Raw genomic sequence first — 23,938 nt, forward strand, 5'->3', positions numbered from 1 at the left:
AGAAACTAATAATGATAATGATAACACTAATAAAATGACAACAGCAATAATGAAAGGATTGGAATGTACAAATGATGCGCAGTGCAATTGCTCACCACCCACCGACCAACACCCAGCTAGTCCCCCGAGCGGTAATTCCCCCACCCCCACTTCCCAGTTCCTATACTAGATGGGACTTCCCATGGTATGGAATACCCTGTTGGCCAGTTTGGGTCAGCTGCCCTGGCTGTGTCCTGCGCCAACTTCTTGTGCCCCTCCAGCTTTCTCGCTGGCTGGGCATGAGAAGCTGAAAAATCCTTGACATTAGTCTAAACACTACTGAGCAACAACTGAAAACATCAGTGTTATCAACATTCTTCGCATACTGAACTCAAAACATAGCACTATACCAGCTACTAGGAAGACAGTTAACTCTATCCCAGCTGAAACCAGGAAACCCCACTCTCCCCAGCCATAGGACACATTTCCCTGGAAATCCTCCTCTTCCTGCTCACACAGAGTAGTCATGGGTAGCCTGTGAGCTGTGGCCTGAGGAACCCAGGAAAAAGTGTTGGGGCTCCCAAATGCTGCCTTATAGACAAACGTTCCCTGATGAACCGCACACAACCAATCAGACACACCAGCCATGGTATCCTGGTGCTCTTGAAGGCGCTCACAATGCTGGTATCCAGCTTCTAGTATTGGGCTGTGAGGAACATCTAAATCACTAAGCCCATCCCATGCGGCACATCAGCATTTTCTGTTACAAGTGGTCCTGCTTTGCTTGGGACATTGTCAATGCCACTACCCACAGGTCAGAAGCACTGCATCCTGCAAACTGCACACAGAGGTCAGGGGATCAGTAGGCATAGCCAGATCACAGCTCCTGGATCACAGCTGCTGGACTTACGTATCTCCTTACACATCTGTATCATTGGTCATACCACAAAAGAAGCATCCAGGACCCATGCTTGGAGAATACAGGCGTGAAGATTTATTTCATGGCTTCATCAGATTCCTCCAAGGGTGCATTCAGCTTCTCCTGTTGCTCCCTGACATAAATCCCAACCAGTGACACCATTCTGATGCCTACAACCAAACAACGTCCTGGCCAAGGGCATGCAGGAGAGCCTGGCAGCAAACCTTACCCTAGCTAACAGCACCCTGGGCTGCCTTAGGATGAATGTTGCCAGCAGGTTAAGGAAGGTGATCCTTCCTCTCTAAATCCAGAGTGCTGTGTCCAGTTCTGGGCTCCTCAGTACAAACGAAACATAGACATACCAGAGAGTCCAGCAAAGGGCCACTAAAATGACTAAGGGACTGGAACATCTCTCATATGAAGAGAGGCTGAGAGCTAGGACTGTTCAACCTCGAGGAGGCTCAGGGGAGATCTTATCAATGCGTGCAAGTATCTGATGAGAGGGAATGAAGAAAAGGGACCCCTTTTCAGTGGTGCCCAGTGATGACAAGAGGCTGTGGGCATAAACTGAAACGTGAGAGTCCATCTGAAGACAAGAAAACATCTTTTTACTGTGAGGGTGGTCAAATTCAGGAACAGGTTCCCCAGAGAAGCTGAGTCATCTCCAGCTGTGGAGATACTGAAAACCCAAATAGACACAGTCCTGGTCTGCCTTTCCAGGTGACCCTGCTTGAGCAGGATTGGACTAGATGATCAAGAGGTCCCTTCCAACCTAAAGGATTCTGTGAGAAAAAACAACAAACACCAACAGAAAAAAAATTGAGAGTGCACAGTGCAGCAGGGAGGCTGGAACCCAAACCTGTCCTCAGACTGGTACATCGCTACACACAACCTTCACCTTTGTGTGTGGCAACAAACTCTCCTACAACATTAAAATTAATTCATCTGTGCTGATGGCATTGAAGGTGTGAAAGAAGATACTGTTGCAAGCAAAGGCACTCCGTGGTGACATGCACTGTGCTTTTCAGGACATGAGAAAACACCCTGCATACTCAGTTTGTGGGAGGTGTGATAAATTGCTCAGGATTAGCACACAGAGTGACAAAGTGCTCAGTGTGGGAAGGAAATAAACAGCCCAAGGAGAAAGAGACAGGTTTATTTAAGGAATTGAAGTGAGGTCTGAAAGGATGAAGCCAGCAGTTGCCTGAGGAGTTGTGTTTCTGAGAAAGTGCAATTCAATCCTTCCTGGCATAACACTCTCAGAGAAAAGAGCTGCTGAAGCCAGCAGGTTCGTGCCAACTGAGAGGGGTCCCTCCTTGCTCTCCATCCAACGCAGCAGGGCTCTGACCAGCTCCACACTAGGTGCCTATTCTTCCCTGATAAAGGGATCTTCCAAGAGCTGCAGAGTGCCAGCACAAGGATACTGGCAGAGGCTGCTGTCCTGGCTCTCTGCAGGAGTTCATATGACACCTCTTTTCCTAGGGTGAGCCAGAACAAACCAACAAAAAAAATGAGCTTTAAGGTGCAGTTGGTCCTTTCCTCCAACACACTCTGATGCAGGGAGAACACAGTCCAGTAGGCTTTACTCTAGCCACAGCTGTGGCTGGTGATGCCCAAGCCAGCCTGAGTGTTACATGGACTGGTCAGCACTGTGTGGTGGAGAGACCTGTGAGTGTGACTGACCTGTTCCTCTTGCAAGAATAAGCCCAGGCACCACCCACAGCAAACATAACCTTGCTGTGCCCAGCAACTTCCCTCCATAAACAAAAGCGATGCCTGGCTTACAGCCAAGTCAAAGAGAATCAGATTCCAAAAAGAATCAACCCTGGTGGATCAGTACCATGGTTTTGCTGGCTACATTAGAGCAGCTGCCTTCAACCAGCCTGAATGCCACTGTCCCACAAGTCACGGGCACCCACTGTCACTGACGAACGTTGATCATGCAATGAGTAGTAACAGAGTTGCTCTGTTGGCACTGGACTGGGTTTTGCAATTTCCTCTTTCACTGGCAAACGGCCAAGCAGGCTGCTTCACAGGTGCTCAGTTCTTCCATCGGATTTGCTAAAAGGGAGAACAAGACATGACTAACATCAGTGCTGAACACAGATCCCTCAGGGGCCCAGTCAGTGAGTCCCAATCCCTGAGAAGGACAACTATGGCCAGAGGGTGCTATTTCTATCAGTTTCACCCTTCACTCCTACACTAAATGCAACCCCAAACATAAGATTAGCTTCCCAGCAGGGATAAAAAGTATGTAGGACAGCCATGCCCTTACACCTAATCTATGGCCGTTTCTGATGAGAGTCTCTGGAAGAAAAAGTAGGTGTTTCTTACCATGTTGTTGAGAATGCTGTTTATCTTGTCTTCTTCTGCAGAGCCTCGCTCCACCTTGCATTTATATGCTGTCAGCTGGATGCGGTCCTTTAGATCCCTGTATGTCTAGATAAACAGCAAAATCAGCACCCAGCTGAGTGAAGAGGACACTTCCACAGTTAGATGGTGCCCTGTAGATGAGCAGGGCAACTCTTCAATCCCCCCTCAGGTTCCCACCACGGCACAATTCCACACAGCACAAACACCAGGACCCACTCTCCTGGCTCACTTGGCTTCCCCTGGGAATCATATCACTGCTCCCAGGCCACAGGGATAAACAAACCCCACCAGGCACATGACAGCAAGTGGCACATGGCAGACCACAGGAAAGCTAGGGAGAAAAAGCAGGCTCTTGTCCCATCTCTTCAGACACACAGCAGGGACCTACCTCAATGACAACATCATGGCACTTGTATTTGGTGGCGAGGTTCAACCGTGTCTCCACATCCTCCACCAGGCGCACGTACTCCTGCAGCACCTGCGAGGGAAGGAAGAGTATCTCAGCTCCCTTCTGCAGGTACCGCCTGCATCATTCTCTCATCCCAGTCACAAAACCTTTCAAGGTTACTGGTCGCACAGACTTGACCCCTTCCTTCCTAAGGCAACAAGTGACCAGGACAAGACTGCTCAGGATCCCAGAGGCAGTAAAGCTTTGCTCACAAAGCTCGGAGTCCTAGGCTACCTCGTTCCTATGGATCGGGTTAACCATTGCCAGCCAGATTAAGCACAAGAAGTTAATGTAGCAAACAAAGGTGGCAATGCACTGTTGGGAGAGAGCTCCCAGACAGCTCTAGGCCTGCTGTCCCTCTTGCAATCAGATGTAGGACCCAGCCCTCACTACCACCTACACCTCCTGTTAATGCATGGGTCACTCAGCTGAGTGCTGCGCCCACCTTGCAGACCCAGCAGCTTGGCAAGCTGTTCTCCCGCTCCCAGCTAGAAAGCAGCTCACTTGAGGAATCATTCACACCACAGATCCCAACAAAGAGCAGGAGGACGTATGCAGCAGTTCCTTGCTCACCTGCACAGGAGCATTGTTCCTCTGCAAGATCTCCACCACTCGGTGGAAACCAATAGGTGCCTTCTTCTTGGTGTAGCCCAGCCAGTTCTGAAATGAGAGCCAAACCCTATGTTAATGCTAAAGGGCAATCCCTCCAGCCACAAGAAAATGTTTTTCCCCAGTGCCAGCAACATACACCGCCAGCCACCACACGCACCACTGACAGAGCCCTTCATGCAGTGGCTGAGCGTAGGTTGGCTGCAAACCCTTTGGTAACAGAGAACGAGGACAGCTCCCTTCTCTGACGGTGTTGCTGCAGCCAAGCCAGGCCCTGCAGAGGTCTTAGGAAGGGAGAGGAGGAATGTATTGCAACACCCTGCAGCAGAGGTGCTGGGCCCTGCTGAAATAAAACCAGTTTGTCCAGTAACTCCAGAACAAGCCAGCTATCCATAGTAGATATCAGTACTTGGAATTGAGCCCCCAGCAAGGCTTTCCACAGCTCACCTTGGTGGTGAAGAGGGCATCCACATCATCCCACGCTCGCAGCTTGGCACGGGCAGCCAGGGCAGTCAGCACATACTGCTTATCAGGAATCTGCAAGGTAGAAGGCTGCAGTTGGAGCACCAGCACAACTGAGAAGGCCTGTGTGGGTTGGACAGGAATGGCATCTGCCCCTAGCCCTGTCAGGACCCACACCAACAGCCAGAGAAGGAGGTGAGATATTGCCTGAGGCCAGGGCCAGCGCTGTAGAGAGCAAAAGGTGGGGATCTGCAAGTGCTGCTGCAGCTGAGGTGCACCCAAGTGAAAGCCTCCACAAGGCTACCACTTGCCTTTCTGAGCCTCCAGAATGGCCCTGCTCAAGGAGGATGCCATGCTCCCCCCCATCTCAGTGCTGAGCCCCTCAAACTCCTACCCAGCCCCCTTGCTAAATACAATTTGGCTGCCCACATTTTCAGCTAGTGCTGCCACAACAGCAGGAGACTTCCATACCTTAAATGTTTTCTTCAGGTTGGTCGGGCTGCTGAACGTTCCCTAAAGAAAGCAGACAAGTCAGTGCAAACTCAGCAGAGCAGGCCACAGGAGAGGTTCAGACACCCATTGTAAAGCATTTGCCTCGCACAGGGTGAATCTACCCAAGTTTTTACTGCTTTTTGCTCATGTCAGTGCCACAGGAGGAAACAGCTGGCAGAAGAGAGCGAGTATCCCGCCCCATTAGCTCTCTGGTTTGGTTTCCCCTACATCCTCAACTGGTGCACCTCCAGCACTTCCAAGACCAGTATCACACACCTCAGCCTCATGGGATTAAGGGCCCAATTCTGGCTCCTCGGAGCCAGAAGTAAAAGACAGTGGTTTCTAGGAGGCAACTCCATGACAGGCTGTCCCAGGTTGAATGTCCCATCTTAGAGCACAAAAGAAAACTCCAAACTGGTCCCAGATGGACAAGGGGAGCTGGGTTCCTGTAGGTCTCTCTGAGGCATGAAATATGACCTCCCTCCCCTTCTTTCCTTAACATGCCCCAGTTTAACCACCCCACATATTGAGGGCTACCAGGATGAAATGTAACCCTTCTCACCTCGGCCTCTGTGTAGTGGTAGAAACAGGAATAGAAGAGGGTGGTCACTAGTGGCATGTTGAGAATTGAAGCCTTGCGAGGATATTTCCGAAATATCTCTGACTGCCCAGCTGTCTCCAAGTGCCGATCATTGGCCTGCAGAAAAAAGGAAGACAGAGAGGGTGAACATGAGCCAGGGCAACTGCCTGACCCAGCTGTGGGTTAAAGAACTGGGGAGATTGATGTGATAGCAATGCACAAGCACAGCCTCAACATGCCATGAAGTCTCAGGTCTGGTATTTCACACATGTGCCTGGCACAGCAGCTTGGACAGCAGTTAAACTACACTAGCCAGGGCAGGCTGGTTAGATCCAAAGTGGTATAAGTTAGGGACAGATAGAGATCTCGCAGCTAGTCCCAGTCATCTCCTGACCAGTAGGGAAGATTTCATACCTCAATGATGATCTGTCGCTCCAACAGGGTATAATGGTCTTGGATGTGGGAGGTATCCTCAGCTGAAAATGGCAGCCTGGCCAGACATGGAGGAAGGAGGCACTGTCAGCAGCTCTTAACACAGTACACTTAGAAGGATGCTGTTCTCCACCAAACATGCTCCCCACAGACAGAGATGTGGGGAACACCTCCCATTCTCCCCAGCCTGAGTGGCTAGTAGGTACTCAAGCTCCTGCCCCACTGCCCTCTCCAACTGGGTCTCTCCTAGACAGGCTCCAGAGAAGGAAAAATTATGTGGCATCTCTCACAGAACAACCTAAAGCTGATGCTACCAATTTCCTCAAGTGCTCAGGCACCCAAGCTTTCATCCTTCACAACCTGAAAGTCGATGATCAGAAGGTCCCTGAAGCATCTTTGCCCCCATGTAAGCAGCAAAAGATGCTGGATTAGTGATCACCACAAATTCTTCCTCTCTGGTCTACCTTGTGCCCACAACACCCCACTCCCACTGAGGCAAAACCAACATCAACTCTCCAACTACCTAAGCCGTGGCACTGGGACAGAGGTCTAATTTTCTTTACTACCACCTTCTGTGAAGCACCCACATCCCTCCCATCCTCTTGCATTTTTTCTTACCCAATGCAGCCTTTCAGAAATTCCCTCCTTTTTTCTACATCCTGGATGTTCAAATGCTCCCGGTACTGGGACAGCTGGAGGGAGAGGGAAAAGAAGCACAGTCTGTTCTCATGGATTTGGGAGATACAGGACTCCAGAGGGCAAAATGGGGATGCAAAGCTCTCGCCTGACTACCAGACACCTTGCAGCCAGCCTCCCCCTGCCCACTACACTCCCTCTTCACTGAGGAAAGGGAACATCTGCTCCTGGGAATACTTACAGCAACTTCCTCAGTCCTGTCTAGGAACCTGCAAAAGGGAATCAGCAAGCATTAATTTGGAGGCAGGTTCCTAGCAGCGTGCTCAGCCCCGCCACAAGGCTGGGCAAGAGCCTCACCTGAGCAGATCCAGAAGCAACTTCTGCTCACCCGTCTCTTTGAGGAAATGGATCAGATGACACAAGGCCACCTGCCGCACCTCCAGCTCCCGAAACAAGATCTCTACAGGAGAGAGATATGTACAGGTGGGTTAGCACTATCAAGCCAGAGGGTGCTAAGCATGGTGCATGGAGCTGCAAGCCATTGGCAGGATTCAACAACCTTATCCCATTTAAAGCACAGTCTTGGAGGCTAGAGCAGAGGAGCCCATTCACCAGGCTGCCAGCTGAATTCACAGCAGTGTGCTACCCCTACAGATTCATTTTCATTCACCCCATCACCACGACCACCTACCACCGCTTAAAGCCCCTCTCTCGGGCCTTCGTGGGCATCACCATCCCCCCTCCCATGTTACACTCGCTGCAAAAATATTTCATGCTCAGCAAAGTAGCAATACCCCAGATGCTGTCTTTGTGACTTGCACCCAGCGAAAGAACTAGTCCCTCTGCCCTTAACTGAAACACACTATAGAAACCCCGGCCCCAGTCACACTTACCTCTCCTTAGCGTCCGTTTCAGGAATATCAGGACCTGTGAGCAGAGAGGCAGCTCTCAGTTGACCAGATCAGTCTTCACCAGAATTAAGGCAGACAGACAGCAAACTGGTCAAGGCCAGGGGAAGCTTTTGCAAAGGGCCTCTGAAGACACAGCTCACTGAACTGAATTCTGCTACCCACTAGACACAGGACAAGCAGTGAGCCAGGGCCACAGCTGCCTGGATGCCTGCCTAAGCTCCTACTCTGGAGCTCAGGTAAGTGAGACCAAAATTTACCAAGAAAACCCTTTCCATGAGAGATGCAAAGGCTTTAAAGATCTGGATGAGGGAAGCTCTGACACAGTCCCATTTGCTGCCTGATGCTTTGGAAGCCAGATAAACTGGAGAGGCCCCTGAAATCTTCTGTGCTGCAACGAGCCGATTAAACCTCAGCCTTCAAGAAGTTGCTGCAAAGATCTGTAAGGCTGAAGGATCAGGTTCCTTGTTATTAACCTGACATGAATTCTGCAGAGTGACAAGAAAGCCAGCAGGAATATGGAACTTCCCAGTCTTAAGCTTTGACACTGTTCAGTAACTTCTTGGTTTTAAGTAAAGAACAACCCCCCATCTTGCACAATTAGGTGGCCAACTGATTGCATTCGCACAAGCACCATCTGTGGGATCACCCAGGAAGTCCCAGCCCTATATGGCCCCAGCAGGACTCACAGCTGTAATGACATTTCCATCATGCCCTGCCACAGCTTCATCCAAGAGTACCAGCTTGTCCTGCAGGGAGCGAAATCTCTCTAGAGAGCAGACCTGGAGATTGAAGAGGTATAAGTAGGCATACGGGACATCAGACAATCCCCAGGCTGAACCAACCCCGAAGGTAGTACCTATTCTTCCCCCATGAGCCCTTCAGCAACAGCAACATGAGTAACTGTCCTCCCAACCAGCAGAGAACTTCTCATTTAGCTGAAACCATATGCTGCATGATACCTGGGAATCTGTCCACAGGAGTTGCAGAGTTAGCCCTCACTACTGCCCAGGCTAGGACAGCAGACATTGTACATTCAGCACAAACACCCTTGTAACAAGGCAAAACTTCCCTGCACACCACAAACCACCAGCCCAGACAGGAGTAGGGAACTCTGCAGGGCCCTTTCCAGGGAGGAGACCAGAAAAGTAGAGTTGCAAGACTCTTCCTCCCTTCTTACAATATAATTGTGGCCTCTCTCAGCCTTTAGTTCACCCCAGCCTTTGAGGAGACATGTGCAGAGTAAAACCACAAGCTCCCTGCATGCTCACTGCAAACTGAGGCACCTGAGACTAAGATTCCAGCTCCAGTGTAATCAAGATTGCTTCTGTCTTCCTCCCTCCATTTGTACCCAACTAAGAAGGGAAGTAAAGCCCCACACCCTTGGATTTTTTCCATAAACCCAGCCCCAGGGAGCAGAAAGGGTAGAAAGGGACAGAGCAGCATAGATAGCTCCTGTGAGAGCCTAGCTGAGGGGACGACTCAAGCAAACAATGCAACAAAACCCTGAAGGTCTCCTGCTGCTCCTGAGCTAGTGTCATCCCAGCACTGCCACCCGGCAAAGCAGCAGACAGGCAGAGCACTGTTGCTGTTAGATGCTGCAAGCAACATGGATCCCCTCCCTACTCCTGGAACAGCCAGGAGCATAGGGAAGTGTAAAGCAGTTTAGGACCACACACCTTCCGTCTTTTGCAAGCAGGTGGGAGTGGGAAGTCCTTACCTTGCCCCTCTGCATTCGCCTGACTGTATCTTTGGGGCTCCAATCACTGCTGTAATCCTGCCACAAGAAAAACAAAGAGCTTTTGACCCTCAAGAGGCCAGATCATGCCAGCAGTCCCCAAGCTGCTTTCCACTTGTGGTGGATCAGTGATGGCCCATGTGTAGCTTCTCAGACTTATCATTCAGCTGCTCCAGGGGGGTTGTTAGTAGGATCAGTACAGCGTTCAGGTGCAGATGCTGGGCCCTCAGACCCTGCATGACAGCAGGGAGGGAAGCTCGAGGCTCAGTTGTTAACACAGAGTCTTTCTATTGCCTCAGTAAGGTCCATCATCATATCCTTTGTAAGAAGTGCATTTCAATAGGTTGTCCTCCTTGCAAATTAAAGTTCCAATGTTGCTTTCAGAAGGACAAACAAAACACACACAAAACTGACAAACCCAAAACCGAGGGGGACGGAGCTGGTTTCTTGTTACAATTCAGACAGATTTCTGCTGGTGAGCCTTCCACAGCAGTGTGGAGAACAGAGGGACAACAGCCTCAGGCAAGTGCCTGGAGAGTTGCACAGAACTAGTACAATGTGACAAGACCACTGAAGCCTGTAGCAAGACCATCTTAAGGTAATACGCTACAGCTGCTGCAATGACCAAAGTTCTTCCTCTGCAGCCTGCAGACTACGATCTGGAAACACTCGATAAAAGTGGCAGTGGCCTGAGCCACTCCTGAACTCAGACTCCAAGAAGGCATCTAAGTCTTTGTGAGGCACTCAAGCCAGCAGTTGTAATTCAGCCTTCTGCCTCAAAAGAGCCAGAGAAAGGGAGAAACCAGAACCAGCTCTGAGGACACTGAATTTTAAATTCATTGAAGATTTATTGAAAGCCCAAATCTAAAGAAAAAGGCAGCTGACCCAGTCCCATTAGGGGACCACTGTGCACGAGTCTCTCAAGTCAATGTATAACTGAGTGTCAAATGTCCTGAGCACCAGGGTTCCCTCCAGCACCTCTGGCCAGAGACAGCTCCTCAGCCTGTCACTGTCAGGACACTGTTGCAAAGCTGCCACTAACTTTCCCTTCTTTGTTCCACCCCACTTACAATACTCCTGCCTGCTTTTAAGGGGCTGTACAACACTTCTTCCCACTTCACTGCCTTTCCAGGCACAGAACACAACAAAACAGGGCACGCTTATTTACTCTGCTGTGCTTTCAGGAAGTGCTGCCTGTTACCTTATGTGATTAATGGCTAATCAACATAAACACACCAACCTGGTGACGATCAAGTGGCCAAGGACAGGTGGAGAAAACCCAATAACCTAATCAGCACAATCTGAGCACACCGACTTGGTCACTCCGAGCCACCACCAAATGAGACAGATTAGGTGATTTTCCATTGTGTAAAACGCCTCCAAGGTGAGTAAATCAAATAAACTTTCCCCAAACACCATGCAACCCTAAAGAGGCACAGGACTTAGTACGAGACACAGGGGAAAAAAAGTCCTGGGATGTTTTAAGAGGGTTGCGTAAATGTGTGAAGCTTGTTACGGAAGTTTATAGGAAAGACAAAAAGCAGGGAAAGAGAGGGATCAAAATTAATTGAGCAGGAACAAGCATGGGAAAATAGAGGGAAACATGGCCATAGGGTGCCAGCCAAGTTTAAACAAGTGGCTAGTTAGTGTGCCTGTCTGACTGAGCCCTGCAATGGATCACTGCAGTCTGTCTTAAATTCTCATTAAATTCTGTATTTAACCACCTTCTGTGTGGGTGGGTGTCTTGGTTTAACCCCAGCCAGCAACTAAGCACCACACAGCCGCTCGCTCACTTCCCCCCACCCAGTGGGATGGGGGAGAAAAATCGGGAAAAAGAAGCAAAACCCGTGGGTTGAGATAAGAACGGTTTAATAGAACAGAAAGAAGAAACTAATAATGATAATGATAACACTAATAAAATGACAACAGCAATAATGAAAGGATTGGAATGTACAAATGATGCGCAGTGCAATTGCTCACCACCCGCTGACTGACACCCAGCTAGTCACCCGAGCGGCGATTCCCTGCCCCCACTTCCCAGTTCCTATACTAGATGGGACGTCCCATGGTATGGAATACCCTGTTGGCCAGTTTGGGTCAGCTGCCCTGGCTGTGTCCTGCGCCAACTTCTTGTGCCCCTCCAGCTTTCTCACTGGCTCGGCATGAGAAGCTGAAAAATCCTTGACATTAGTCTAAACGCTACTGAGCAACAACTGAAAACATCAGTGTTATCAACATTCTTCGCATACTGAACTCAAAACATAGCACTATACCAGCTACTAGGAAGACAGTTAACTCTATCCCAGCTGAAACTAGGACAGTGGGCTCTCTATTCCAAGTGTATGTGTTCATATGAATGCTAGTGAACTTCAAGCTCAATGAGCCAGTGAGTAGAATAAGCAGTCTGAGTACCAGGAACCGGAACGGTACCACAAACCCTAGGAGTTCAAGGGTCCAGGTGCCAGCTGCTGGATGAGACTGGGGTCTGGGATTCAGCTACAAAACAAACTGGATGTCTAAGACTAGCTACTGGAGAGACCCATAGACTGTGTGTATGTTCCACTAGTGGAATTCAATCCTGGTCAGACAGAAAGAAGGCTCAGGATCAGGCTTGAGTGTTGTGTGTTTGTGTCTGTTAGTAAAGGCATTGGTTTCTGAGTTAATCTGTGTGGGCAGCTGTGTTAGTATTGTGCAGGCCTGCATCTGTTGGGAATATGTGCTCAGTCCCGTTACTGGCCGGACCTGAGGACATGGAACCACAACCTCGCACCTAGTAGGAGGAATCCACCCAGTCCCAAAATCCACTAGGTTCTGCAACACCTAACAGTGCCTCTCTGGGAGAAGAACATTCCTGCCAACTGGAACTCCGCCTCTGTGCAACTCCCTCTGTGCTGTCCCAGTGATTCATGAACAAGAAATTTAGAAGCCTTTAGATCCAAAAATTTTAAAAAGCACATGTGATGCCAGTTCATCTGACCCAGCATGAAAACAGCTTACAGGCAAAGCACTATTTAGAAATCCTTTTCACAAAGACTGCTGGGCCATTCATTGGGAGGAGGAGTAACTAAGACCCCCAGCAAAGCTCCCTACTTCTGAGCAAAAGCAGAGAACACCTAAATTACTGTCAGGCTGCATTTTGAACCTCCCTGTCCTACTCCCTGCATTGCCTTCTGCTGTCTGAAATAGCGATTAATCACTTCCCATGAAACCAATAGAGTAGGAAGCTCTTCTGGCAGTACTCTGATCTCAGCACACTATAAATACAGGCTGCTCACCTTGTATTCAGCTTTCGGTCTGCGCAGCTCTGGGGTGTAGTTTTTAACTCCTGTGTCAGAGAGGGCTGAGAGGGAAAGGCAAAGTTGAGTAGCACATCAAAATCCTGATTCACATCCACTTCCAAAACCGCCGTTTTCTTGGTTTTCATGGTAGAAGACCCAAGCTCAAGCACCAAATGGCAATACAAAGCTGCTCTAAACCCAACAGTCATCAGTTCTACAAGCAGGTTACCCCAAACCATCACACCAACTCTTTTCCTTCTTTGCTGAATGACTTTCAGACAACCCATGATTCAGTTTCCCCTTCTGCAACATAAGGAAGATGACACTTGCCTTTTTTTGGAAATGCTTTGGTTTACATAAATCTGCACCTCTCCCAAAATGAGGCTGGGATTCAAAACTTACCGTCTGAAAGGGACTGGAAGCTTGGAAGTTTGTTTCGTCCTGAAATCAAAACAAACACTCATGAGAGACTGTCTCTTCAGCAGCAACATCTCTTGCAGAGGGAACACAAGCCTAGACTGCAAGCCAGTGCTCTGCAGCTATGCCACTGTAGAACAAGCCACTCTGTGTAGTGATTCACACTACACTGGCATAGCTGGGTCTCACCTGCTTGCAGTCTAAGGCTTTGAAGTTGTCTGTGGTATCACAAAACACATCACACCCTGGCCCTATCTGCCCCCTTGTTACTGAGACCAGGAGAGGTTAGAGAGCCTGAATTCACTCATCTACCTGCAGAGCAGGGGCTCAAGCACACAGCACTGCTTAGGGCATGGCAACACGGACAGCTTTGTTCACTGGGGCTGCAATTTGGATGCCTTTCATTATCACTGTATTATCAAAGTTAAGAGCAAAAAACCACCCCAGAGAAAGAGAGACAAAGTAAAAGCTGGTTTGCTGTCTGGCTGTGTGACAACAGAACTGAACTCTTGCAAGCTGTGTAAGTCTCCCCATGGTGTGCTGTGCAGCTCTCCCCATAACCAGCTATTCGACCACTGCTGCTAGCATGTGTTTGCTGAACCAACTACAACATCAACAGCAGCCAGCTGAGCTCCAAATAAAGGATAACCAACCTGTCTTCTCTACAGTACTGAAGATCAAATGAGGCCCACATTGGTCAAGCCAGTCCCTTTGTAGCCTGCTCTTTTCCACCATGCAAACGGATTGCTGTACAGTGCTGTGCTCTACCTTGCTGTTCTGGAGAACCTGGCTTTTAAGAAGGCATAATCTCCAAAGCGCCCTCCCATACCACAAGAACATGTGATCTTCTGCACAAGACAGCCTCCAATTTCTGACCATTGAGAGATACACTCCCACACTCAGGAGAGATCAGAGCTTCCCTGTTTTGCAGTACACTTAAGAGAAAACAATTTACGTAGGATAACACAATCGCCCCTTGACATTCTTGAGGGAAAACCCATTTGTCTATATTGTGTATGAGGAACCTCACCTTTGAATAGGCTGCTTAGGGAGTAGGAGGAAACTTGTTTGGGAAAAGCAGCATAGGAGGAAGAGCCCTTCTGTAGGCTGGAGTCTCGGCCCTCCAGCGAGCTAGTGCTGCTGGATGCTGTCTCTTTGATTGACCAGGAGATACCTAAGTGCAGACAGAGGTCATTTATGACAGAGAAAGAGAAAACCAGTCTGTAAAGAATGGTTTTATGGCACAGCAGGAATGTTACCAAGTGTCTCCTGCTCAGTTCTGCACTAGCATATCCCAATAACTTTAACCCTCGGCACTAAGTAGATGCAGTGCACAGAATCCCAATCCCATGTAATACTGCTTGTTAAACGGTTGTGTGTTGTCCTCCAGAAATGTTTGATTTCAGCAATGTTGTACAGCTGGTTATGGCTTATATAAAAAAAATGCATAGACCACCCAACATTCATATGTTGTTCCATGGGCTAAAGCATGTCCTTGCTCTAAAGGTACAGAGCAAGACAGAGAATCCCTGGGTTTCCTCAAATTACAGAAGCATAAGAGCATACCTTCCTGAACACTGGAAAAGTAAGATAGTTTTTCTCTCCAACAGACAAAACAGCTATCAATGTGCATATGCTGCTGGCAACAATGCATATGTCTCCCTCCTGCTTGTTTGAGACACAGTTTTCCCTTCTTTTCATGCAGCTGCACAACACACATTTTAGGACAGGGTGATAGAACAAAAAAGCAGATAGGTAGAGACCTTGGGTGGGAAAAGAAACGGCCTGAACCAGAGGGAGAAGCTACCACATAGGACAAGAAGAACAGACTCTCTAAAGGTCCTCTGGATGATCCAAATGTAAATTTTCACTGTTTGGCACTGGCTAGCAAGTGCCACGCATTCCGTGGGTCATGAACTCCAAAGCACAGCAGACAGCATCATGCGTGGGTCATGAGCTCGCTCCCATCATCACTAGAAATGCATTTGCTTAATGCTTACAATTCCCTTTCAAACTTCAAGCATAAGAGTCAGTCTATCAACACACACTAAACCTCGGAATATCTCCTTAAAGTGCTGTAGGGATAAAGCACCGACAACTTTAAATGGTGCCATTTCAGGCAGCAGTGTGAAGGAAAATACCACCTAGAGTCCTGCAGGCCAGCTGAGCATGATGAATACCAAGCCATAACCTCCAAAATATGTGCTCTGAGCTGGGCTACACATTGGGAAAAACACAGTGAATTCCCTCCACTTGTCTGCACTCCTTTATGTAATTTGGGCTTCTGCTCGCTCTCTTTTCAGTGGATCCACACAGGTAAATCAAGTGGCTCACAATGTGACCCGAGCAGACTAGAATTAGATTAGATATGCAGGATTAGATGGGGAGTAGTACTGCTGACCTTGACTAAATGACATGACTTAAGCGGTAATTTTAAACTCCCTCTGTCTGAAGGATAACTTGCAGTACTTCTGCACTTACTTCCCACAGGTTCTCCGCTCCAGCTGACCCTCTCAAGGTCGTCATCATCATCATCATCATCGACGATATCCCGAAGGCTATTCACAGCCCGTTTGGATTCCTTTAGCTACGGACAAAAGACAGAGCTTGTATAAAGACCACCAGTGCTGCAGACTGCGCTTCATTGCCTATTACCTTCAAACAATCTCCCTCAGAGCTTTGAATACGTCTTGTTCGGTTTCCACTGCCTGTTCTGGAGGAGGTATTTTACACCTGTAGGTGTTCAGCAGACACAGCAGCCCTTCCTCGCCACTGGGAATCCAAAGGCCACCGACACCTACACAGACGCTGACAGCTCAATCAGCAGGAGTTGCAGTTTGCTGCACGGGCGAGGAACCACGGTCCTAATGATTTTTCTGATTGGCCACCGTGGGGGGCGAGATGGGAGCCCTTGGTGGCCTCCACGCAGGGCAGGAGGCCAGCATCCACCCCACCCACGAAGCACAGACCCTCAGCGAAGCACGGGGCCGAGGCCTGGGCTGAAACGGCCACGGAGGGACCTGTCCGGGGCGGCGGCGGGGGGTGTTTCACGCCGGGCCGCGGCGCCCCAGCAGACCCGGGGTCGGACCCTACCTGCGAGAGCTCGTCATCCTCGTCGTCGAAGGTGAAGGCACGGAACTTGGAGCTGTGCCAGTACTCCTCCTCGTCCGCCCTCGCCCTGCTCATCTGCAACGGCACCGCGCGGCTGCCTCAGGGGAGCGGCTGCCTCAGGGGAATCACCGCCCCTGCGCCCTGCTCGCGGTCGCAGCCGCAGCCCCGGCCCCGCCGCCGCCGCCGCCACCCCCCGCTCCCGCTTACCGCCCCGTGCCTCTTCTTCCGCGCCGGGCACCGCCACCGGCAGGGCGCGGCAGGGCAGGCGAGGCGGGCGGCCGCCGCGCAGGGCACGCCGGGACGGGTAGTCTCCCCGCCGCGGCCCGGCCCGGCGTTTCGCCGCTCGCGCACTACGAGTACCGGCGTGCCCCGCGCGCCGCGCTGCCGCCGGGGCCGGACTACAAGCCCCAGCGGGCCGCGCGCGGCGGTGCGGGGGCCGGGCCGGTTGTTGAGGGCTGGGCTGCCGCCAGCCGGATTCGGGGCGGCTGCGAGGCGAGGCGAGGCGAGGCGCGGCGCGGCGCGGCGCGGCCGGCTCCGGGAGCCTCCGGCCGGCCGGCGGGGACGGGACGGGGCGGGAGCGCCAGCGCTAGCCGGAGGCGGGGCGCCGGAACCAAGAAGCCAGGCCGCGCGCGAGGCGGGGGAAGAGCGCCGGAAGGGACCGTGCCGGTGACGGAAGCCGGGAGGTGGCGCGGCGGCTGGCGGTTCTAGCAGTTTCCACGGGCGGTCGGTGCGGAGGAGGCGGCGGCGGCGGCGGTCCCGATGGCCAAGTGGGGGGAGGGAGATCCGCGCTGGATCGTCGAGCAGCGGGCGGACGCCACCAACGTCAACAACTGGCACTGGTGAGCGGAGCGGCCCCGCGGGAGGGCTTCCCCCGCCCCTGCCCCTGGGTGGAGGGACGCCGCCCGGCCGGTGTTCCGAGGAGGGCTCTTCCCTCCTTCCCATACGTGCCTGTCGGTGCCGAGGTGGGGGTGATGCCCCGGGAAGGCCCCCCGCCTCCGTGTGCGTGGCGGGGTGCCCGAGCCGGTGTGCTGGGAGTGCCCGGGGAATGCCTGGGTGGGTGCCCTGGGAAAGGCCGCGTGTGTGTGTGTGTGTGTTGGAGCGGGGCACGGAGGGAAGGGCCGGGGGAACGCTAGATAGTCCCCGCGTGTGCTGGCGGCGTGGCCTGTCCCAGATTCTCACATCGCCCGGTTTTCTCGCAGGACGGAGCGGGATGCCTCCAACTGGTCCACAGAGCGGCTGAAAACTCTCCTGCTGCCTGTCAGGGTGGAGGGTGAGGAAGGGGCGTGTGAGGTGACAGAAGTGAGCAAACTGGATGGAGAGGCCTCCATTAACAACCGCAAAGGGAAACTTATCTTCTTCTATGAGTGGGCTATCAAGCTGGCATGGACTGGTGAGTGATGTTCTCCCCTCCTGTTTCAAGGCCATATTGAAATATAAGATTAAGGATAAGGATACTTATCTCATTTCGGAAGGAATAATAAAGGAAAGTACTGTATTGTGATACTGTACAAAGTTTGCTTTTACAACAACCAGAGTAAGAAATGTTGATCTGAACGACGTAATTGTAATTGCAGGCACCTCAAAGACAGGAGTGAAATACAAAGGTTATGTGGAGATTCCTAATCTCTCAGATGAAAATGACATTGATGAAGTCGAGGTAAGCATAGCTAAAGGCTAATACTGCTGGTTATATGGCTGTTCTAATGGGAATCCTCATAGCATTAACAGTTCCTTCCATGTTACCTTTTTTAGAACATTTGTGTAGAACTTTTTTAGTGTTAGAGACTGCTTAAGTTAAGAGAATCATAGAATGGTTTGGCTTAGAAGGGACCTTAAAGATCATCTAGTTCCAACCCCCCTGCCATGGGCAGGGATACCTTCCACTAGACCAGGTTGCTCAAAGCCCCATCCAGCCTGGCCTTGAACACTTCCAGGGACGGGGCATCCACAGCTTCTCTGGGCAACCTGTTCCAGTGACTCACCACCCTCACAGTAAAGAATTTCTTCCTTATATTTAATCTAAATCTGCCCTCTTTCAGTTTAAAAGCGTTACCCTTCGTCCTGTCGCTATACTCCCTGATAAAGAGTCCCTCCCCATCATGTTGTATCTTTATCAAATTAATTCTTGTCTTCTAGATACAAGGGCTCTATAGCATATGAAGGTATTTAGGTATATGTGTGCACTACTGTAGGCTGAGAGAGATGACGTGAAAGATTAATAAAACTGTACTGCTGCTTGTGAAAGTTTAGCCAAAGTCTAACTGTGATGTTGAATCGAGTAATAAAAGGACCGTGCAAGTATGGCTTTGTTAATCAGCACTTGTCCTTCTTGTTTAGATCCATGTCAGTCTTGCTAAAGATGAGCCTGACACTAACCTGAAGATCCTGATGAAGCAAGAGGGTGCAAAAAAAATTAGAGATGCAATGAAAACTTACATCAGCACTCTGAAAACAGGTGTGTAACTGAGAGGGAGAGGTATTATGGAAACCCATATGGGCTAATGCTAAAGAAGGGATTGGGGTAACAAGAGGAGTGGTATTAGTTCCCCACTCCACCTCAACAGGAAGGTGTCAGAACAACAACAGTAACTTTTCTGTCTCTCTTGAAAATGGTTAGCATTTGGCAAGAAGCACTTCTGTCTCTAGACACTGTAGCATGGCCCAGAAAGATTGGTTTTGGTAATAACCCAATAATAAACAGCACTTTTAAAATGTGTTTGGTATCCCAGTGACACAGAGAATCAGTCACTGCATGTGGCACAATCTGGCCTTTGGTTTGCTTGCTCCCTTGGAAGGTGGTATCTTTTCTCTAGTTTGTTGGTTTTTCTCTTCTGCCACACCAGGAAAGGCATCTAGCGTTATTTGGATTTGAGAATAACTGACAACTGGAAATTGCTCTGCAGGTTTTGTTGGTGTCATTGAATAAGCTGTCTCAGCATCTGGATCAAAACTATTTTTTTATAAGATAAATCTGATTCCAGCAATTGGAGTTAAATCAGTGTGCTTTGGTTGAGTTTGGCTTTGCTCTCTAGTACAGGGTGGGAATGCTACAGTTGCTTTTTATATCCATTGACTTATATTACACTACACATGCTAGATATTCAGGTTTTGCCGAGTACCAACCACCAGTGGTTGCTGTTTTTCCAGGATCAAATTTCTGTACCCTTGGGTTTTTTCAGGCGTTTTGGTGTTCAGGGTGGGAGATGCAGTCACCCCGTGGAAGATGAGAATGTTATTCAGGAAGAACTATATGATCTTGTGGGCTGGAATAAATAAGAATAGGTGGGAACTAAGTATTGCAGGATACAATATATATACACATATAATAAAATGCCAGTTTGAACAGATGAAGAGGAAGGAGAAAGAGCAAACTGTTTTATAATTGGTAAAGGCAGAAGTGGTGGAGCTGGAGAAAAAGCAAACATGATGCTGAAAGAGGCTGAAGCTTCTGGTGGAGCTATAAAAGTGCTAGTGCTGCTGGACAGGGCACTGGTGAGACCTCCCCTAGGTTTCTGTTTGTAGTGGTGGCGTCTGGTGTCAAAAAAGACAAATGGAAGATGGAGTTAGAAATAACTTTATTCTGTACTACAATGATACAAAAAGTGGAGAGCCAGTCTGATAAGAAATGGAAAAGCTTGGTTTGGTTTGTCTAGACCAGCAAGATAAAAGTATTTGAGATGCGATTGCTATTTATATTAGATGGTGGGAGACAAAAAAAGCTGCATAAGTGTAGGGCTAACATTAACATGAGGGCAACATGTGGAAGGTAGTGATTGGTATGTCTAGGCTAGGAAGAGGAAGTAGGTTCCTAATTGTTAGTGTAGGCAGGTTCTGATACGGCCTTCAGTGGAGAGTAGAGGGCAAGAAGAATTAATTGCTTGTAAAAAGAGGTCTAGTTTTTTGGGTTGGTTTGTTTTTTTTTTTTAAACTGTTTCAAGTCGTGGGTGCTAGCAAGAGCAGGGGAGAAACCAGGAAGCCCTTTTTGATTGTGTATTTCAAAGAACAGTTAAAAGGTTTACTTGATCTTTTATTAGTTTCATGGGTGCATTCCTGTCTTTCCAGAATTCACCCAGGGCATGATTTTGCCCACAGTGAATGGTGAACATATGGAGACAACACCTCAGGTGGCTCCTAAAGCAGAAGACCGCAAGGTAAATAAAACTGTGTAAACATGCTTTTGGATCCGTGAAGAAAGGTACACAGTGTTAGATTCCGGGGCTTACAGGAGCAACCTATGCTGTTTATAGGATATATATATTCAGGAATTGGCAATCTGTGGTGTAGGCCTGACCGCTTCGATTTGCAGCACGTGATATTTCTTAATTCAAGCAGAGCAATAAATCTGGTTTTTACACTCAAATGTGGCTATACCTAATTACATCTTTACCAAAGGCCTTTGTTTTTCCTCTTGGATGTGTTAACTACTTGTTGAGTTTTTTGTGAAGAAAGTACCTGTGTTTGTTTTGCTTGTTGTTTTGTTAGATGGCTGCTAGCAGCAGTACTGCCACATCGCAGTCCAAATCGATAGGAGTCAAGATCCCTACATGTAAGATCAACTTGAAGGACACCTTCTTAACATCTCCTGAGGAGCTGTACCGGGTGTTCGTTACTCAGGAGGTAATGCCAGGCTTGTTCTGAGAATTGTTCTTTGCACATAGAAGGTTGTTCCTAAGAAGCTTTTTAAGGCATTCTGTAGGACACTCACAATCCACGAGAATGGAATAAGAAAACTGGTCTGCAGAACAGTTGCTTAAAGCTCATGTGTGCATCTTTTCATACAGTTGACAAGAGAGGATTAATGCCAGCCAGAAGCCAGTTCCAGACTGCTATCAGCACCTATCTGTAGGTGTATCCCTTACTGCATGTGGTCAGATCTCTTGGGATTTACAGTTTTGTGGTTTTTGGTTTTGTTTTGCTTTTTCCTTTTAAGGTTAGGTGGTACCAAAGCATACTTTGGGAATAGCTTCCCCTCTCCTGCACACTATTATGTAGTTTAAGAAGAGAGCAGCATTGTATCATTATTTAAACATGGTCTTAGTCTTTTGTTCCCCCTTTAAAAAAAAAAAACCAAAAAGAAAAAAATACTACCTTTTCTTAGAACTGGGTTTCATTAAGGAATCAGCAAAGTAAATTAGTGTGGCTTACAGAACACTGCATAGAATATGAAAGCTAGGGGTTTTTTTTCCCTTGGCAGGCAGAATGCTACTGTAGTGGCTATAACCTTGCTTTTCTGGCCAGGGCAGAGTTTCTGTCTTTTCTTGATGAAGACCTTACATTATTGACTTACCTCCTCTTCCACAACTTTTGTAGCTGGGTGGGAGGCATTACACAACAGGTTTGCAAGCAGATAACGTCAAATAATACAGGTCTTCTCCTGAATTTTTTTCAGATGGTCCAAGCTTTCACCCACGCACAAGCCACCTTGGAGGCTGATAAAGGAGGCAAGTTTCAGTTGCTGGATGGCAGTGTCACAGGAGAGTTTGTTGACCTAGTAAGTATTAACTAGTGCAGGTGTATCTTGCTCAGGGGCAGCCTTTTTATTTTTGAGGTATCAATTCTGTAACTGCTTCAGTTAGCTAATTGTGGAGTTCTGCCTGGTGCCCAATAGTTACGTGTAATTGCTGTGGCTATTGAAGGATTCCTTACAATATGGATTGATATATGGAACTTCAGTCTGGGGAGAAAATCTGGCTTCCAGTTATGCATCTGCCCTGTCTTTGTGTGATTTTACTTAATTATTAGGGCTTAGAGGGGTAGTAACTGACCCTTTTCCTCTTTAGCCCTCCTGCCACTAAAGTCTTCTGGACAGGGACACTGTCTCAGCGTTTGGGGCTGTACTATGGCCTACCTTCCTAGAAAAGGAGTGGAAAGAAAAGGACATTTAAAATCTCTTTCCCTCTGTGTATGCGTTTCTCAAGGGGTCTCTGAGGCTTCAGATCAACACAATTCTAGTTGTTTTCTACTAGACTGCAGGATTTGCAAAAAATTACTACTTGGTCTTTCTCTCTCTTTTCAAGGTCCCTGAGAAGCAACTTGTTATGAAATGGAGATTTAAATCTTGGCCAGCTGGTAAGTAGTCCAAAAACGGACTATGGTGTTACAGCCCTTGCCTGTGTTTGAAGAATTCCCATTTGCCACACTGCACTCTGGCTCGTGATTGGGGAGCACACGGCGTTCTGGGAGCTGCACCAGCCTTATCCCAGCTTCATATCCCACACAATCAGGTCAGAATCACCAGCCAGCCCCTGCTTAGAGCAGTGGCCAGGGATTAAGGAACAATGAAGTAGCAGCTTGCTCAGCTGTGGCTGCAACTGCTTCGAACGCCATGAAGAGGGAGCCCTCTCCTCCCTGTTTCTGAGGAAGGCCTGCAGCTGTCATAAATAGATCCTCTGGGAAGGATCCTGAGGAGTCTTTTAAGTGGTGCCATGTGAGAGGAGGAGCAGAGCAGCTCCTTGGGGCAGCATATACTATACTACACACTGCTGACAGATTTGCTTTGGTTCCTCTAGGGCACTTTGCAACAATTACCTTGAACTTCACTGACAAAGGTGGCGAGACGGAGGTGTGCTTGGAAGGCAAGGGCATTCCTGCCAGCGAGGAGGAAAGAACAAAGCAAGGCTGGCAGCGCTACTACTTTGAGGGTATTAAACAGACATTTGGCTATGGCGCCCGCTTGTTTTAATACCAGTTGCTGGGAAGGCTCTGCCTGAAGACTCTGCCACGTGGACTGATATATTTCTCACCTGTCCCTTTCTAATCTTGGCCCTGCTGCTGAGTAAAGTGGGATGACAGGTGATGAGGAAGGCCATTGAGCAGCACCACTTTCAGTCCCTCACTGCTTTGTGCATGTCTCATGCTGCAGGGGATTCTCTTACATGTACATACTTCTATTGCTAAATAAACCTAACTTAAAAAAAAAAAACCCACCATGGAACTTGTGTCCTCAGATCAGCTTGAGTTCAAAGGGTCTGTTGATAGGCTGAGGGAGGGATCTGTCTGAAAAAACACCGATCAATGAGGAGTGCTGATCCCAATGTGATTTACTTCTCACTTCTGGAGGAGTAGAGAGCATGAGTTTGATGCAGTTTTTAGTTTGAGCAGCTGCTCATTTTCTCTCTGCTTTTGATCTGCCGCTAGTAAATGTTTCAAACCCTTCCCATTTCTGAAGGGATCTAAGATCCTGTTCAAGCTATTCCTCTCCTCCCTTGCACATCCCCTTCTTCAACACAGTCCTTTCTTACACTTATACTAGCCTGCTCTACAAGAATGCCAATCATTTAGTTACACGATGTACCAAGACTTACCAGCAAACCACTGCAAGGGAAACTCCCACCTACAAAATGGTTCTAGCAGGTTGTGGGGCCCTGGGTCAGCTACCTCCAAGAGCTTCAGGCCAAAGCGAACTGTAGACTCTCAATGGGTGTGGGATTTATTCCTGTAAAATAAACAAGGTGCAGTACTTTTGGCTGACCCCACTTCAGCTGTTGCATTGACTGGTGAGGAAGGGAAACCACTTGCTTGTTCTCTCCTGCTAATACAGTTAGTGCCCTGAGATG

At 48.9% G+C, this 23,938-nt stretch overlaps 2 protein-coding genes across 3 annotated transcripts; one reads left to right on the forward strand and one right to left on the reverse strand.

Annotated features, from left to right (window-relative positions):
* Positions 1-2,038: 2,038 nt before the first annotated feature.
* VIPAS39 (VPS33B interacting protein, apical-basolateral polarity regulator, spe-39 homolog) lies at positions 2,039-16,685 on the reverse strand. Of its 2 annotated transcripts, XM_052782832.1 has the most exons (20): positions 16,590-16,685; positions 16,365-16,457; positions 15,753-15,858; positions 14,302-14,445; positions 13,257-13,295; positions 12,852-12,916; positions 9,559-9,615; positions 8,528-8,620; positions 7,824-7,857; positions 7,288-7,390; positions 7,172-7,199; positions 6,913-6,986; positions 6,277-6,352; positions 5,845-5,979; positions 5,262-5,303; positions 4,776-4,865; positions 4,293-4,379; positions 3,660-3,749; positions 3,233-3,337; positions 2,039-2,959 (listed from the first exon to the last, which is right to left on the reverse strand). In XM_052782832.1, the coding sequence occupies exons 2-20, from the start codon at positions 16,455-16,457 to the stop codon at positions 2,939-2,941; spliced, it is 1,482 nt and encodes a 493-aa protein (XP_052638792.1). In that variant the 5' UTR covers positions 16,590-16,685; the 3' UTR covers positions 2,039-2,938. The 2 variants fall into 2 exon arrangements, with proteins under 2 accessions (XP_052638792.1, XP_052638793.1); XM_052782833.1 differs by lacking the exons at positions 2,039-2,959; positions 16,590-16,685 and having other exon boundaries at positions 3,233-3,402; positions 16,365-16,559.
* A 340-nt stretch (positions 16,686-17,025) lies between these two features.
* AHSA1 (activator of HSP90 ATPase activity 1) lies at positions 17,026-23,304 on the forward strand. Its single transcript, XM_052782835.1, has 9 exons — positions 17,026-17,221; positions 17,582-17,772; positions 17,957-18,039; positions 18,720-18,837; positions 20,445-20,533; positions 20,865-20,999; positions 21,772-21,873; positions 22,400-22,451; positions 22,892-23,304. The coding sequence occupies exons 1-9, from the start codon at positions 17,142-17,144 to the stop codon at positions 23,062-23,064; spliced, it is 1,023 nt and encodes a 340-aa protein (XP_052638795.1). The 5' UTR covers positions 17,026-17,141; the 3' UTR covers positions 23,065-23,304.
* Positions 23,305-23,938: the final 634 nt, after the last annotated feature.

This window comes from Harpia harpyja, chromosome 3 (assembly GCF_026419915.1).
Source record: "Harpia harpyja isolate bHarHar1 chromosome 3, bHarHar1 primary haplotype, whole genome shotgun sequence".
Taxonomy (NCBI): domain Eukaryota; kingdom Metazoa; phylum Chordata; class Aves; order Accipitriformes; family Accipitridae; genus Harpia; species Harpia harpyja.